The sequence below is a fragment of the Grammomys surdaster genome, unplaced genomic scaffold, assembly GCF_004785775.1.
Source record: "Grammomys surdaster isolate TR1022 unplaced genomic scaffold, NIH_TR_1.0 396, whole genome shotgun sequence".
Lineage (NCBI taxonomy): Eukaryota > Metazoa > Chordata > Mammalia > Rodentia > Muridae > Grammomys > Grammomys surdaster.
This window is the reverse complement of record NW_021604815.1, coordinates 100,772-116,609: the sequence shown is the minus strand read 5'-3', so window position 1 is coordinate 116,609 and position 15,838 is coordinate 100,772. Positions and strand designations below refer to the sequence as shown.

The following is a 15,838-nucleotide window of genomic DNA, read 5'->3' as shown; positions in this document are numbered from 1 at the left end:
CCACTGAGCCACGCCCCCAGCCCCTCACTGGGGGATTCTAGGCGGGGCTCTACCACTGAGCCACTCCCCCAGCCCCTCACTGGGGGATTCTAAGCGGGGGCTCTACCACTGAGCCACTCCCCCAGCCCCTCACTGGGGGATTCTAGGCAGGGGCTCTACCACTGAGCCACGCCCCCAGCCCCTCACTGGGGGATTCTAGGCAGGCTCTACCACTGAGCCACGCCCCCAGCCCCTCACTGGAGGATTCTAGGCAGGGGCTCTACCACTGAGCCACACCCTTGGCCCTGGCCTAAAGATCTTGGCTCCTTTAATCCCAGTACTCTGGAGGCAGAGGCAGGCAGACCTTTGAGTTGAGGCCAGTCTGGTCTACAGAGTGAGTTCCAGGACAGCCAGGGCTTCAAAGTGAGACTCTGACTTGAAAAACCAAAAAAAAAAAAAAAAAAAAAGAGAAGAAAAGAAAAAAAGAGAAAAAGAAAAAGCGTCTGGCTGAGCTTCACCACAGCATGATTAGATCAGTATCTTAGAGCGAGCCGGAGAGGGCAGGTGGCTTGCCCAAGGTCACACAGCTAGTAGTGGCTCAGGAGCAGAGCCAAGACTTGAGGACTAATGGTGTAGTTTTTGTGTGTGAATGTAGCAGCAAAGTAAGTGGCAACAGGAGAGTCTGTGTGTGGACGGGGAGCTGCGGTGCTCCAGGGACCTGCGGTGCTCCAGGGGACCTGCAGTGCTCCAGGATAAGTTCTTTGCTCATAGTAAGGTGTCAGGTCCTCCCCCGACATGCCCTGCCTGGGTCCTGGCCTGCTCTCACATGTGCTGAGTGCTGAGAAGGGTTTTGTGAGTTCCTCCACGCTGACAGTGGATGTTCAGCCCAGTAGCAGAGCTGAGGCTGCGTCTCCTCTGACCAGGAGCTCTCTCCCAGCACCCAGAACAAGGTGTGGTGGTTTCTGTGGGTGGGCTTCCTGGGTCCTCAGAGAAGGTGCGTGTGAGAACCTGGCCTTGTGCTCACTCCCCAGCCCCAAGCCCTCAGCATCGGATCCTGCTGGACTTCCTTTTCCTGGACACGGAGTGCACTTATGACTACCTCTTTGTGTATGATGGTGACTCGCCCCAAGGCCCGCTGCTTGCTAGTCTGAGTGGGAGCACCCGGCCCTCACCCATTGAAGCCTCCTCAGGCAAGGTTAGAGGTGATGGGGTGTGGGACCATGGTCTCCAGGTCTCTAGGGAGTGAAGGGGTCCTAGGAGCACATGCCTAGAAAGAAATGAAGAAGGTTGGAAGGGAGGGAAAAGACCAGAAAAGTCAGACAAGGGTGTCAGAGAAGACAGCGGAAGGCAGAGAGGAAGAGTGCTGGGTTTGGTGGCGAATACCTGTAATCCCTGCTCTTAAGAGCCTAAGGGTTGATTCAAGACCAGCCTGAGCCCCGTACTGAAACCTTGTCCCAAGCAGCAACAACAACAACCAAAGAGATAGTCCCACAAACACACAGAAAACAGACACATGAGGCAGGGTGGGGCTGGGGAGGCCCCTTAGTTGGCAGAGTATCTGGCTAGCATTCACAAACCCTGGAGTTCAAACACCAGCACCCTATTAAACAAGGGTGGTGGTACACACCCATAATGCCAGTACCTGGGAAGTAGAGGCAGGAGGATCAGGAATTCCAGGTCCTGGTCCTTTTCAGCTAGTGGTTTGAGGCCAGCCTGGGCTAGATGAGATCCTTTTTAAAAAAAGATTTCTGAGTGGTCTATCTGCATGTACACCTTTGTGCCAGCAGAGGGCACTGGATCCCATTATAAATGTTAGCGACCACCATGTGGTGCTGGAATTTGAACTCAGGACCTCTGAAAGAGCAGCCAGTGCTCTTAACCGCAGAGTCATCTCTCCAGATCTCCATGAGATCTTTTTTTTAAACAACAAAAGGATACAGAGGAAGGCAGTGGGTTGCCCAGGGGTGATGGACCTGTCCAGATGCAGCCAGATGCAGTCTGCCTCCTGTACCCAGCCTCTTGTCTTGTAGATGCTGCTCCACCTCTTCAGCGATGCCAACTACAACCTGCTGGGCTTCAACGCCTCCTTCCGCTTCTCCCTGTGTCCTGGAGGCTGCCAGAACCATGGGCAGTGCAGGTCTCCAGGAGTGTGTGTCTGTGAGCCGGGCTGGGGAGGTCCAGACTGTGGCCGGCAGGAGTGCTCAGCCTACTGTGGCAGCCATGGCACCTGTGCCTCGGTGAGCTGTCTCCCACTGAGTCTCCCTGGGATCCTGATCTATGGCCATATCTGCCATATCTGGCTTAAACAGGGTCTTGCTCCATCCTGACCCTCCCCTCTCGCTGCTGTGGGAGCAGTCCCCTCTCCTTCCGGGTGCTCCCACCTCAACGCCTGTGACTTCATCCCAACCCCAACTCCACGTGCTCCTCTCCCTTTGGGCCCTCACTTCTAGCTCTGTCCTCATGTCTAGCCAGCCTTTCCCTAGGGGTAATGGCCCCTTCCTCCTTCAGGCTGAGGTCCTACTCCCAGCTGGCTATTCTGTTTGGCCTTGGGTCCCTGCCCTGGTGGTTTCTGAGATAGGGTCTCATTTTGTAACCATGGTAGCCTCCTTCTCCCTCAGCCTCCTGAGTGCTGGGGCTACTGGTGTGTGTCACCACACCTGGCTGCCTGCCTCAACATCTGTCCTTTCACCCCTGACCTCATACCTCAGCTCTGCATCCCTAACTTGGGATCTATATTTGTTTGGCAACTCCCCCCGCCCACTTCAATTTCCCCAATCCGAGCTCATCCAACCCAGGTGGAATGCAGGCTCACTCATACGTCCTCTTCAGTCTGTCCTTGTCTTTTCTGTGGGTCTTTCTGCTCTACCCCGCCTCTTTCTCCCTTGGTTGTACCTTCATGTCTCCTGTTCCTCTCCCTTGTCCCATGCTTGTTCCAGTTTTCTCACTGTTTCTTTAAACATTCCCTTCCTGTCTTGGCTCTGTCTCTTTCTGTGTGTTCTACAACCCATACCTCTGTCTTTTGCCTTTTTGTCTCCTTCCTCCCAGACCCTGGGACCTTGCCGCTGTGAGCCTGGATTCCTGGGACGAGCCTGTGACCTGCACTTGTGGGAGAACCAGGGGGCTGGTTGGTGGCACAGTGTGAGTGCCAGGGACCCCGCCTTCTCTGCCCGAATTGGGGCAGCCGGTGCCTTCCTGTCCCCGCCAGGGCTGCTGGCTGTCTTTGGAGGTAAGCATATGGGGAGAAGGTGAGCTTGTCTGGAGACCTGTGAGCCTGTGGCCAGGGCTTGAGAGTGCTCACGTCCTCCACAGGCCAGGACCTTAACAAGGCCCTGGGTGATCTTGTCTTGTACAACTTCTCCACGAACACCTGGGAGTCCTGGGATCTGACGCCTGCTCCGGTATGAACCCTCATCTGCCCTGGCTGGGGGCCTGCCCACTCTTGGCCCCCATCACCCTGCCACCCCTAGACTAGACACCTGCGTCTGGACACCTGCTTCTCTTGTTTCTGTCTTTGCTCACTCTGAGATTCCTTTTCTTGCCCACACCCCCTTATCTTTCTAGATGCTGTTGCCTTCCCTTCCTCTCCCCATGTGTCTGTCCCCTCTTCTCTTTCCTTCCCTCTCTTTCTCCTTTCCTCAGCCAGCCTTTCTTCCTCCCTCTTTCCCTTCCTCTCCCATTTTTTTTTCCAGACAGGATCTCGAGACAGCCAAGGGTGGCCTTGAACCCCTGATTTTCCTGCCCCTCTGTGCTGTTTTCGTGTCTCCTTCCTCTGCCTCTTTTCTCTGACTGATGGCTTGGTGTCCTGTTGGTCTCCATTCCTCTGGGTTGTTTTTCTTGTTCCCTTCCATTTCTGTTTTCCAGTCTCTCACTCTCTCACTGTGTTTCTCTGTGTCACCATCTCTGTTTTTATTCTCATGTCCAATGTCTGTCCTTCCTTCCTTCCTTCTTTCCTTCCTTATTTTGAGTTAAGGACTTAGGCTGATATGGCTCTCAGTCTGTAGCCAGGCTGTCTTGAATTCATGGTAGTCTTCCTGCCTCAGCCTCCCAAGTGTTGAGATTAGAACTGCATGTCACCCGACCAGACCTGGCTTTGTCTTGTCTGTCTGTCTGTCTGTCTGTCTGAAGCAGGGTCTCATGTAGCCTAATCTGGTCTCAAGTTCACTACGTGGCCCAGGCTGGCCTTGAACTCTTGATCCTTCTGCCTCTCTGTCCCTGCCTCTCGTCCTGGAACTCCAGGTCTGCACCTCCCCAGTTGGCTTGTCTTCTATCCCCTCTCTGCATATCTGCTTTTCTGTCTTCGAATCTCTCTGGTCTGGCCCTCTCCAGTGTGTCACCATCTCTGTCTCTTTGTCTCTTTCCCACAGGCCGCCCGTCATTCCCATGTGGCCGTGGCCTGGGCTGGCTTCCTGGTGCTGATGGGTGGTGAGCTGGCCAATGGCTTGCTAACCAATGATGTGTGGGCCTTTAGCCCCTTGGGTGGAGGCCACTGGGAGCTCCTGGCACCACCTGCTTCCAGTTCCTCTGGGCCCCCTGGGCTGGCAGGTCATGCAGCTGCACTGGTGGATGACATCTGGCTGTATGTGTCCGGTGGCCGCACTCAGCATGACCTCTTTTCTTCTGGCCTCTTCCGTTTCCGCCTGGACCACACCAGCAGGGGCTATTGGGAGCAGGTGATCCCAGCAGGTGGGCGGCCCCCTGCTGCCACTGGCCACTCTATGGTGTTCCATGCCCCGTCCCGAACTCTGCTGGTCCATGGTGGACACCGTCCTTCCACTGCCCGGTGAGTAGCCTGTCCTATACTCCTGTTCCTTGGCCACAGTAGCCCAGGACTCCGTGACCTTAATCCTTAGAAGTCTTTGCTCATTGACAATTCCTGGACAATTCAGGTGGTTACCTCTGTCATGGTCCATTTATTTCTGTATCTATTCACTTTGTCCAGTATGTATCTGTCCCCTCACCCTCTTTACACTCTCTGATCCTCTACGCAGACGCTGACTAGTCCCTTTCCCCTGTCCTTCCACCTGTCCACCTGTCCACCCGTCCTCCAGCTCTTGCCAGATTATGCAAGATGCCAGACCCTGCTCAGACCTGGGTCCTGCCTACATTGCATGTCCAGTCAGGATGGGATGTAGACATGGTCATGGCCAGTCTTAGTCCTGGGTAAAGCTAGAGGAGAGAAGGAAGCCCTCCTCGCCCTGGGCCTCTGGCCTGTCTCTTCCCTGTAGGTTTTCTGTGCGGGTGAATTCCACTGAGCTCTTCCACGTGGATCGGCGTGTGTGGACCACGCTGAAGGGTCGGGATGGGCTCCAGGGTCCACGCGAGAGAGCCTTCCACACAGCCAGTGTTCTAGGAAACTACATGGTGGTCTATGGTGAGGCGATTTCCCTAGATCATGTCTGCCTTCCAGGGGCCTGAGCCTACCCTGAGCTGAAACTAAGCCTGGACATTCCTACCTCCCTCAAGGCTTTTCTGAGCTTACCCAGAGGTGAGACTCAGCCTGGGTCTCCTCCCTCTCCTGAGGCTTGCCAGAGGTGCCCTTTCCTCTTTTCCCAGGGGGCAATGTGCATACCCATTACCAGGAGGAAAAGTGTTATGAAGATGGGATCTTCTTCTACCACCTTGGCTGCCACCAGTGGGTGTCAGGGGCCGAGCTTGCCCCGCCAGGAACCCCTGAGGGTGAGTCTCCTCTGTTTGCCTGAGGGTTTGTGAAGATCTCTGAGTTTTAGCAGGAGCTGCCTCAGTCATTACCTTGGTGGGCGAGGCATCCTGTTGGAATGGCCTCTGGAGGCAAATCTGGGTGAGGATGAGGTGGGTGACCAGGAAGCAGATGTAGGGACACTGAACCTTGGTTCTACTTTTTACTTTTAAATGCACGTGTGTGTGAATGTGTGTGTACATGCGTGTACCTGTGCAGGGTACATGTGTATAAGCCAGAGGACAGCCTCAGGTGTTAGCCTCAGGAATACTGGCCACCTTCCCTGTGTCAGGGTCTCTCACCAACTAGGCTAGTCTGGCTGGCCAGTGAACCCTATGGTTCTCCTGGCCTTACCTCCCCAGTGCTGGGATTACAGATGTGCTGCCACCATGCCTGGCATTTCTGTGACAGTTTTGGGTATGGAACTCCAGCCCCAATGCTGTGGGGTAAGCACTTTACCAGCCGAGCTATGTTCCCAGCCCCAGAACCTTGGTTCTCCGTGGAAATTTGCCAGTTTGCAGCTGCCCTAAGAAGTAGTAACTTCAGGGTCATAGTGGACAAGAGGGCGAACCAAGATGGCTACCTTCAAACAGGCATCTACTCAAAACAGCGCCTTCACACCAGCACCTGACTCTCTGCATCCATGGGCTAGGCTTCTGACGTGGTTGTGCAGCTGGGCTGCTGTGGAAGAGGGTGGAATGGATGCGTGACGGGAAAACAGCACAGTGGAGACTTCAACACATTGTCTTCCTCCAGGGTTGTTCTTCTAAAAGTTTTTCGATTTTTTTTTTTTTCTGGGAGGTGGTGGCGCACGCCTTCAATCCCAATCCTCAGGAGGCGGGGGCAGGCGGATTTCTGAGTTCTAGACTAGCTTGATCTATAGACTGAGTTTCAGAACAGCTGGGGCTACATAGAGAAACCCAGCTCTAAGAACAAAAACACAAGCGATTTTTTTTTCTAGTCTGGAAGGATTGCTCAGTGGTTAAGTACTTGCTATGTAACATGAGGACGTGAGCCCAGATCCCAAGTACCCATGTAAATGCCAGACATAGCCACACATACGTGTAACTCCAGTGTTGGGGGCAGAGAAAGGTGGAGCTCGCTGGCCTGCTATGCTCCCCAAAACAAGGAGCTTCAGGCTTAGTGAGAGATTTTTCCATAAAACATGAACTAGAGAGCCTCCTCCTTTGACCCCTGAATGTGCACACATGGGTGTGTACAACATACACCATACACCACACACATAACAGAGTAAAGTAAATTAGAAAAGAATGCAATTTTTTGACAGGCATGGTTTCCTAGGACTTGGTAGGCGGGAGCAGGATATAGAGTCTGCATACAGGACTTATACAATGACCCTGTCTCAAAGTCAAGCTAAAGGGCAGGAGCATGGCTTAATGGTCAGGCCCTTGCCTAGACTCTATAGAGAGGGGCTGGGGGCGTGGCTCACTGGTGGCACTTGCCTGCATGTGCAAGGCCTTGGATTAGATCTTTAGTGTTGCAAAAATACATGTGTACATACATACGTGCAGATTTCCGATTTCTTGGGCTAAGACCCATGTGCTTACAAAGTATAGGGGTCAGTAGGCGGTCAGGGAAGCCATGCCCCACTTTTTATTAGCAGAAAGGGAGGTTTCTTGGTTTGCTTTTGGTGAAAGCACCAGGCTGGGTTGGATCTAGGTTCTCGGTATGGATGCCTTGGCTACTCCTCTCCCCAGTTCCCAGCTGGGCCCCTCCGTCCTACTTGTTTGCCACTTTCTGTTTGTCTTATTTTGTGTGTGTGTGCCTGTGCACATGTGTCCAAGCCAGAGTGTGCGCCTGTGCACGTGTGTCCAAGCCAGAGTGTGCGCCTGTGCACGTGTGTCCAAGCCAGAGTGTGCGCCTGTGCACGTGTGTCCAAGCCAGAGTGTGCGCCTGTGCACGTGTGTCCAAGCCAGAGTGTGCGCCTGTGCATGTGTGTCCAAGCCAGAGCTATTGTGGAGAGCCCAACAACCTGCAGGACTCAGTTCTCTCCTTCTACCATGTGTATCCCAGGGATTGAACTCCAGTTGTCAGACTTGGTGGTGGGGGCACTGGGCCTCTGGGAGAAGCAAGAAAATAAGCAAGGCAGGCCAGGAGGATTTCCTTGGCTAGGTAGGGGCTAAAGCAGCAATAAGCTGGCTAGACTGGGGGAAGGGCGGGAGCCAGGAGGGCAGAAGCTGTACAAGGTCTGATGCTGTGACTGTGTTCTAGGCCGAGCAGCGCCTCCTAGTGGTCGTTACTCACATGTGGCAGCTGTTCTTGGTGGCAGTGTCCTGCTGGTGGCTGGGGGATATAGTGGCCGGCCTCGTGGGGACTTGATGGCCTACAAGGTGCCCCCCTTCGTGTTTCAGGCGCCTGCCCTGGATGTGAGCACTGAAGAGATGGGGAGGGGGAGGCTGTGGGTGGAGGCAGCATGGTCTCTGCAAATGAGGGGTGACCGGAGAGAAGTGGGCAGAGGACGGGGTTCTACAGGGCTGAGGGAGGAGTGGGTTGGGGCCCCCAAGGTGCTGAGAATTTGGGGTGACCTGGGCAGTCACAGGGAGCAGGCCTCGGCGGATCTTGAGAGCAAGATCTTGAGAGCAGTGTCCTTTCCTGTGTTCCGTGTCTCTGCAGTACCACCTGGACTATTGTTCCATGTACACAGACCACAGCGTCTGCTCCCGAGACCCCGAATGTAGCTGGTGTCAGGGTGCTTGCCAAGCTGCACCCCCTCCTGGGACTCCCTCAGGAGCTGTGAGTGACTACACTGGGCCGTCCATCCACCAGCACAGAGGCCTGCCCTTAACTCCCCCTGCCTAGGTGGTCAGCCATCCAAGATCCTGCCTCCTACCTCTTGCCCGTCACCAACCCAGAGCCTTGCCTAGGTGGTCAGCCATCCAAGATCCTGCCTCCTACCTCTTGCCCGTCACCAACCCAGAGCCTTACCTCTCCCAATACCTGAGTTTCTTTGTATTTAGGACCCTGTCTGTGGATCCCTTGTTCTTGAGTTCCTGTAGACCAACCCTGCTGTTTCCTGATGGCCACTAGACTGTCCCTCCCCAGACCGTGTATCCACAGCTCCTCTCAGATCTCCCGAGTCCCAGAGGACAGTGCATATTGACTTGACTCTTCCTTCCAGTGTCCAGCGGCCAGCTGCCTGGGCCTAGGCCGCCTACTAAGTGACTGCCAAGCGTGCCTGGCCTTCAGCAGCCCCACAGCTCCTCCTCGGGGACCTGGCGCCCTCGGTTGGTGTGTCCACAACGAGAGCTGCCTTCCTCGGCCTGGTGAGTGGCAAGCTGCCGTGGGGGAGGGGCTCAGAGCACCTTATACTGACCCTCCAGCCTCCCATATCCCTGTCCTCTCAGAGCAGGCCCGTTGCCGAGGGGAGCAGATCTCAGGCACCGTGGGCTGGTGGGGGCCAGCACCTGTCTTCGTCACCTCCCTGGAGGCTTGTGTCACCCAGAGCTTCCTCCCTGGCCTGCACCTGCTCACCTTTCAGCAGCCACCCAACGCCTCTCAGCCTGACAAGGTGGGGGCCAGATGGACTTGGGGATGGAGTGGACACTTACAGGCCTAGGGGTGCTTCTTTTCAAATGGGTCTTTTTTGGGGGACAATACTGGGATGGAACCTGGGGCTTTGTGCATGGTATGTGTCCATGCTCCCCCGCCCCCAAGCCGAGCCACACCCTAGCCCTCCCTGGGAGTCTCCAGGTAGGCGCTCACCTACTGAGTTAGACAGGGTCTTTTACTTCTTAGTTGAGACAGGGTCTCCTAAGGTTGCCCAGGCTTGTCTAGAACCCAGTCTGTTCCAAACAGACCTCAGGTTTATCTTTCTCCATAGCCTCCCCTGTAGGCCAAATGGTAATCCCAGGCCCTGAGGCCCTACACAAACAATGGGTTTTTAATCTGAGTGAAATAACACATAAAATCAAAAGACTGTAGAACAAGCTGGGTAGTGGTGGCACACACCTTTAATCCTAGCACTTGGCAGTCAGAAGCAAGTGGAGTTCTGTGTGTTTCAGCTCAGCCTGGTCTACACAGTGAGTTCCAAGACACCCAGAGCTATACAGACAAACCTTTCCTCAAAACAAACAAACTAACAAAACAAACCAGAAAAGATTGTAGAACAATCTTTTTGTCATTCCTAGATCAAGTCTAGATTTATGTACCAATTGCCTCCGTCTCCCTCTCCCTGACCCCTTGGCCATGGGTTTGCCAGCTGTGGGCATTTCATGTAAATGGAGTAAGGTAATCTGTGCCAGCTCTGTCCAGCTTCCTTCCCTTAGCCCAGTGTCTTCAGGGCTCCTTCACACCGTAAGTTCACTTGGAAATAGATATCGAGCTGGATGTAGTAGAGCATCTCTGTGGTCCCAGCCCTCGGGAGGCTAAGGCAAGAGAGGAGAAGCTTGAAATCCAAGTCACCCTGTACTATACTGAGACTCTGTCTCAGAAACAAAACAAAAACATCCAAAGAGGCTCATCGCACCGGGATGGAGAGGGCATGGTGGCCGGGGAGGCAGCCTGGGACAGAGAGGTGAATGCTGGCTCTCAGCTCCTTTCCTGGCTTTATTCTGGCACTACTCACATTACACATGGTCTTCCCACCTCAGTTCAGAGTCTAGCAATTCCCTCACATACAAGCTCATAGGTTCGTCTCGTAGTGATTTTGAATCTCATCAAGCTGACAGTCAAGTTAACCAGCACAGTAAACTTGGCAACTCTCCTGCCTCTGCCTCCCGAGTACTGGTAGTAAAGGCACGTGCGCCACCCTCAGCCTACTTGTCCTCAGTATATCCAAGCACGCTTTTGAGTGACAGAACGTAGGAAATACTTTGGCTCTTTTTGTTAGTTGGTATTGGTTTTGAGACAAGAGTCTTGATGTTTTGTCCAGGCTGGTGCTGATAGCCTAGGCTCAAGTGGCCCTTCTGCCTCCTGGGTAACTGATCCTGTAAAGCACATGTTCCTCTGTGCCCCTCTTCTCTTTCTGAAACAGGCTCTCTTGGAGAGCCTCGAGGCAGGCCTCGAACTTGCTATGCAGCTGAGACTGGCCTTAGATTCCTGACGTGCCTTCTTCTATCTCCTGAGTACCTGAGTTACAAGCCTCTGCCTCTGTACCATCCCGCCCTTATTTCCAACAGTTATGTAATACTCCACTTACATTTAAATGTTATACTGCTGTGTATTTATTTAGTTACTTATTTTTGTGATAAGGTTTGGCTGTGTAGCCCAGGCTGGCCTCAACCCTGCATAAATCTCCCCAGTGCTGGGTTCTTATTTTGAGACAGGGTCTCCTAAGGGTCAACAAGTCCAGGTCTTGTAAGTTACATAGTGTCCTGTGATGAATACTTGGGTTGTTCTGTTTGTTGTTACAGAATCACACTCTAGCAAGCAAATAAATCTTGTGCTGTGTGATCATTGGGACTCTTGGGCCTAGCTTTGGCAGGGCATGCTGGGAAAGAAGGAAGCTGTGGACAAAGATGCCAGAGGCTCCAGTTTTCAAGCTTAAAAGACATTTTTTTGGTTTGCTTTTGTTTTTTGAGATAGAGTTTCTCTGTGTAGCCCTGGCTGTCCTGGAACTTCTTATGTAGACCAGGCTGGCCTCGAACTCACAGCTAACTGCCTCTTTTCTGTCTCTCGCGTGCCAGTATTTTTTTTTTTTTTAAGATTTATTTTATTTATATGAGTACACTCTAGCTGTCTTCAGACACACCAGAAGAGGGCATTGGATCCCATCACAGATGGTTGTGAGCCACCGTGTGGTTGCTGAGAATTGAACTCAGGTCCTCTGGAAGAGCAGTCAGTGCCCTTAACCACTGAGCCATCTCTCCAGCCCTCACGTGCCAGTATTAAGGGTGTGTGCCGCCGTAACACCTGGCTAGTTTTGAAGTATTTACATACATTATTACTGTGTGTGTGTATGTAGGTCAGAGGACAGCCAGTGGAACTGACTGTCTTCTGGCTCTGGAGGTTCTGGGGCTGAACTCAGGTCTCCATGCATGGCAGGCACCTTTGCCCCCGAGACACCTTGCTGGCCCTGCAGTCCTCTGACTTTTACTATGACCTGAAGATGAGGTTGGGTTGGGCCCCAGGTTTATAGTCTCTGAATTCGGTCCCTAGAGGGCTGATGGGCAAGTGGCCTTAATTCAGTCCCGTCTCAGTGTCTCATTTGGTGAAGGCAGTTTGGCCGTCCTGTCTCCTCTGGTTCAGGCATGGCCTGAGGGGTGAGTACTTAGGGACAGTCCATCCACAAGCAGAGAGGAACTTACACATACATCCCATCTCCGGATGGTACAGGTTTCCATTGTTCGAAGTACAACTATCACCTTGACACCCAGCCCTGAGACAGATGTGTCCCTAGTCTACCGAGGCTTCATCCACCCCCTGCTGCCAGGAGGACCAGGCGGCCCTGGGGCTGAAGATGTGGCTGTGTGGGCTCGGGCCCAGCGCCTCCATGTCCTGGCCCGGATGTCCAGGGGCCCAGACACTGAGAACATGGTGAGGGATTCTAGAACATTCTGAGGTGATTTTTTGGTAAATATGGGAGTGAGTGTGATTCAGGGCATCTGTGGTTCTGGGGTTAGTGGGGAACATTCAGACATGGGACTTATCCTTAAAGGAAGAAGGGGCTGTGGAGTTTCAACTATAAGCATACGTCGGAGGAATTGTGGGTAGGGTGAGAAAGGTTTGAGTGACAAGTGAGATTTCCCTGAGGAGAATGGTCATGAGGAGGGCTGGCAGCTTCCCAAAGTCCAAGGACCCCTGAGGCCCTCTTCCTTTCGGGATGGAACTGGGGTTCTTGGAGGGACTGGGAGTCTAAAGAAGGACATCGGAGAGTTCTGAGGCCCTGTCTGTTGCTCACTCCCACTGCAGGAGGAGGTGGGACGCTGGGTGGCTCAGCAAGAGAAGGAGACACGGCGTCTGCAGCGCCCTGGCTCTGATCGCCTCTTCCCACTGCCCGGGCGAGGCAACAAGTATGCGGTGGAGATCCGAGGCCAGCTCAACGGCTCGGCAGGCCCTGGGCATAGTGAGCTCACCCTCCTGTGGGATCGGACTGGAGTGCCAGGTGGCAGTGTGAGTGTCTAGACTCCAACTCTATTCCTAGGCTTTGGTCTCAGATCCTCTCGGCTTTCCAAATTCCGAGCATGGCTAAATTTTAAGTCACTTGATTCTGATTTCAGCTTTGGACCTCACCTTGAATCCATCGGTCCCTGATAAGATGTCCATATTCTTTTCTGGAACATGCTAGGATGGAACCCAGGGCCTTGTGCATTCTAGCAATGCATTCTGAGCCACGCCCCCAGCCCCTAACTGGGGGATTCTAGGCAGGGGCTCTACCACTGAGCCACACCCCCAGCCCCTCACTGGAGGATTCTAGGCAGGGGCTCTACCACTGAGCCACGCCCCCAGCCCCTCACTGGGGGATTCTAGGCAGGGGCTCTACCCGCAAGTCCCTTCTCCTTTAACCTTTCTCTATGATCCTAGGCAAGTGCTTTACCCTGAGCTGTACCTAATCCCGACCTCTATCCTGTCTTCTGTCCATATCTGATTTCTCCGCCCTTGACTCCTGCTCTGCATGCTTTGGTCTCCAGAGTCCTTCAGACTGTGGCCCCTTTCCTGTGCTGATCTCCTGAGTCCCCATTGTAGCTGTCATGCTGTCTACAGACCTGTAACTGCAGCCCTCATCTCCAATTGACTCTGCCCCAAGACCTAACTCCTGCCCTACATGCCTGCCCTAGGAGATCTCCTTCTTCTTCCTGGAGCCCTACCGCTCTTCGGCCTGCACCTCCTATTCCTCATGTCTGGGCTGCCTGGCCGATCAGGGCTGTGGCTGGTGCCTCAACAGTGCCACCTGTCACCTGCGTCAGGGCGGGGCCCACTGTGAGGACGATGGGAGTGACGAGTCCCTGCTGGTGCTGGTGCCTGCCCTCTGTCCACTCTGTGAGGAACATCGGGACTGCCATGCCTGCACCCAGGTGTCTACTGAACCCCTGGAGGGAGTGGCGTATTCCATGAAGGAGGCAGATTGTCAGGCCTGTTAGCTTCTGCTGGTACCACCCCTCTCCCTCTGCCCGATGCCTGTTTCTGGGCAGAGTTTGTTCCAGTGACCTGCAGGGGAGTCATCATTCGGTCCCAAGCAGAGCCCCGTCTCACTGGCGTCAGATCTGTCCCCGTTCTTTCTGATGCTCAGTCTTGCCACACATAGCCTGGGCCAGCCTCCAACTCATGAGCTACTTCTGCCTCAGCCTCACAAGTGCTGGGACCACTGCTGTGTGGACGAGGTCAGGCTTCAGGCTGGGCTCTGTGTAGGCTCCTGTGTGGTGCCTGAGGCTGGGAAAGTAAATGCCTATTTGCCCTTCTCTGGATCTAAAGGATTTTAAATCCACCAGTCCCTCACTCCTGACAGAACTACTATTGTCCAAAGGGGTGAGAGCTAGGTGGACAGCTGGTGGTTGTGTCTGAAGTGGGCTGCAGGGCAGTGTGCACTGGGATGAGGTGGTTGCCAGTAGCCTAGGGGCAGGAGGGCAAGGCAGCTGGGTTTGGGCAGGTGATGGGCTGAGTTCTGACCTTGCCCTCCTACCCCAGGACCCCTTCTGCGAGTGGCATCAGAGCACCAACCGCAAAGGTGATGCAGCATGCAGCCGGCGAGGCCGGGGCCGAGGTGCTCTGAAGAACCCAGAGGAATGCCCTCCACTCTGTAGCCAGTGAGCCCTGCTAGGTTCGGGGTGGGGTGGGGTGGGTATGCATGGGTGTGGGCTGGAGTGACCTGGCCCTGCTCTTACCCCTAGACGCCTAACCTGCGAGGACTGCCTGGCCAACTCTAGCCAGTGTGCCTGGTGCCAGTCTACTCACACCTGCTTTCTGTTTGCTGCCTACCTGGCCCGGTACCCACACGGGGGCTGCCGCGGCTGGGATGACAGGTAGACTCCAGCTCTGGGTGACGACATGGGGTTCCCGGCTAGGGGTGTGCCCTGGGCGCTGACCCACAACTTATCACCCTGCAGTGTGCACTCAGAGCCACGGTGCAGGAGCTGCGGTGGCTTTTTGACTTGCCACGAGTGTCTGCAGAGCCATGAGTGTGGTTGGTGTGGCAACGAAGACAACCCCACTCTGGGACGGTGAGGACTTGGCTGGTTCGGTGGGCCTCCTGACTCTCCCTGTTTCTCTGCCCTGTTGCCCTGTCCTCTGCTCTGTGACTGCCTTCTGCTTCCTCACCGCCATCGACTGTCAGCCCGCTACTGTCCCCGTCTCTGTGTTCTTCTGCCTGTCCCCATCTCTGTCACTGTCTCCCTGGCTGTCTCCTGTTTCTATATTGTGAAATATACTTTTGTCTCTTACCCCACAGGTGCCTACAAGGGGACTTCTCTGGACCCTTGGGTGGGGGGAACTGCTCCCTGTGGGTGGGAGAGGGCCTGGGGCTACCTGTGGCTCTCCCTGCCCGCTGGGCTTATGCCCGCTGTCCAGATGTGGATGAATGTCGCCTGGGCTTGGCAAGGTGTCACCCACGGGCCACCTGCATGAACACGCCTCTCAGCTATGAGTGCCATTGCCAGCGAGGCTACCAGGGTGATGGCATCACACACTGTAACCGAACGTGAGTGACATGTGGGTTGCCATGGAAATGTTGCCTCCGGCTGGAGCTTAAGCTAGAGGAAGGAAGTGACCATGGTGTTGGGCTCTCTCTAGAACCAATGTCCCCAGTTAGTATGGGATTCTCATCTTGCAGACAAGGACCTCAGTGGAAGGACAGGGTCCCCAAGGTAACCCTAGTAACCATAGAAACAGGATACTTCTGGATGGTGGGCCATAGCCTTCAGAATTGCCATGGAGAGAATTGCCATGGAGATAGATGGAAGAGGACCTAGTTGGAAGGGGGTTTTCGCAGTGGTGCTATGTGATTTCTATGGAGACAGGTATCATCTCGTGTTAGAGGGTTGCCTTGGAAACACGTTTTCTTGCACAGCGCAGGACCACTGAAAGGGGGAGCCAGTTGTGAGAGTGTTGCAGTGGGTGGAGAAAGTGGGGTGCTCTGACGACTCTGGGTCCACCCAGTCCCTTTCCTCCCTTCCTCCGCATGGTCCTTCAGGTGCCTGGAAGACTGTGGCCATGGTGTGTGTAGCGGTCCCCCGGACTTCACTTGTGTGTGTGACCTGGGTTGGACCTCAG

General features: G+C 54.4%; 1 protein-coding gene across 1 annotated transcript in view; it reads left to right on the top strand.

The window, feature by feature from the left end:
- Megf8 (multiple EGF like domains 8) overlaps positions 1–15,838 on the top strand; it is a 48,490-nt gene that overhangs the window by 6,204 nt on the left and 26,448 nt on the right. The window contains exons 2-20 of the mRNA XM_028781341.1: positions 1,011–1,174; positions 2,010–2,216; positions 3,025–3,205; positions 3,289–3,377; positions 4,344–4,759; positions 5,205–5,350; positions 5,533–5,655; positions 7,907–8,061; positions 8,309–8,428; positions 8,814–8,958; positions 9,040–9,203; positions 11,969–12,169; positions 12,545–12,745; positions 13,411–13,647; positions 14,258–14,376; positions 14,461–14,592; positions 14,677–14,790; positions 15,018–15,266; positions 15,759–15,838. The exon at positions 15,759–15,838 is cut by the window's right edge and continues 120 nt beyond it. Coding sequence (XP_028637174.1) covers positions 1,011–1,174; positions 2,010–2,216; positions 3,025–3,205; positions 3,289–3,377; positions 4,344–4,759; positions 5,205–5,350; positions 5,533–5,655; positions 7,907–8,061; positions 8,309–8,428; positions 8,814–8,958; positions 9,040–9,203; positions 11,969–12,169; positions 12,545–12,745; positions 13,411–13,647; positions 14,258–14,376; positions 14,461–14,592; positions 14,677–14,790; positions 15,018–15,266; positions 15,759–15,838 — 3,243 coding nt within the window. The remainder of the gene's footprint in view (positions 1–1,010; positions 1,175–2,009; positions 2,217–3,024; positions 3,206–3,288; positions 3,378–4,343; positions 4,760–5,204; positions 5,351–5,532; positions 5,656–7,906; positions 8,062–8,308; positions 8,429–8,813; positions 8,959–9,039; positions 9,204–11,968; positions 12,170–12,544; positions 12,746–13,410; positions 13,648–14,257; positions 14,377–14,460; positions 14,593–14,676; positions 14,791–15,017; positions 15,267–15,758) is intronic.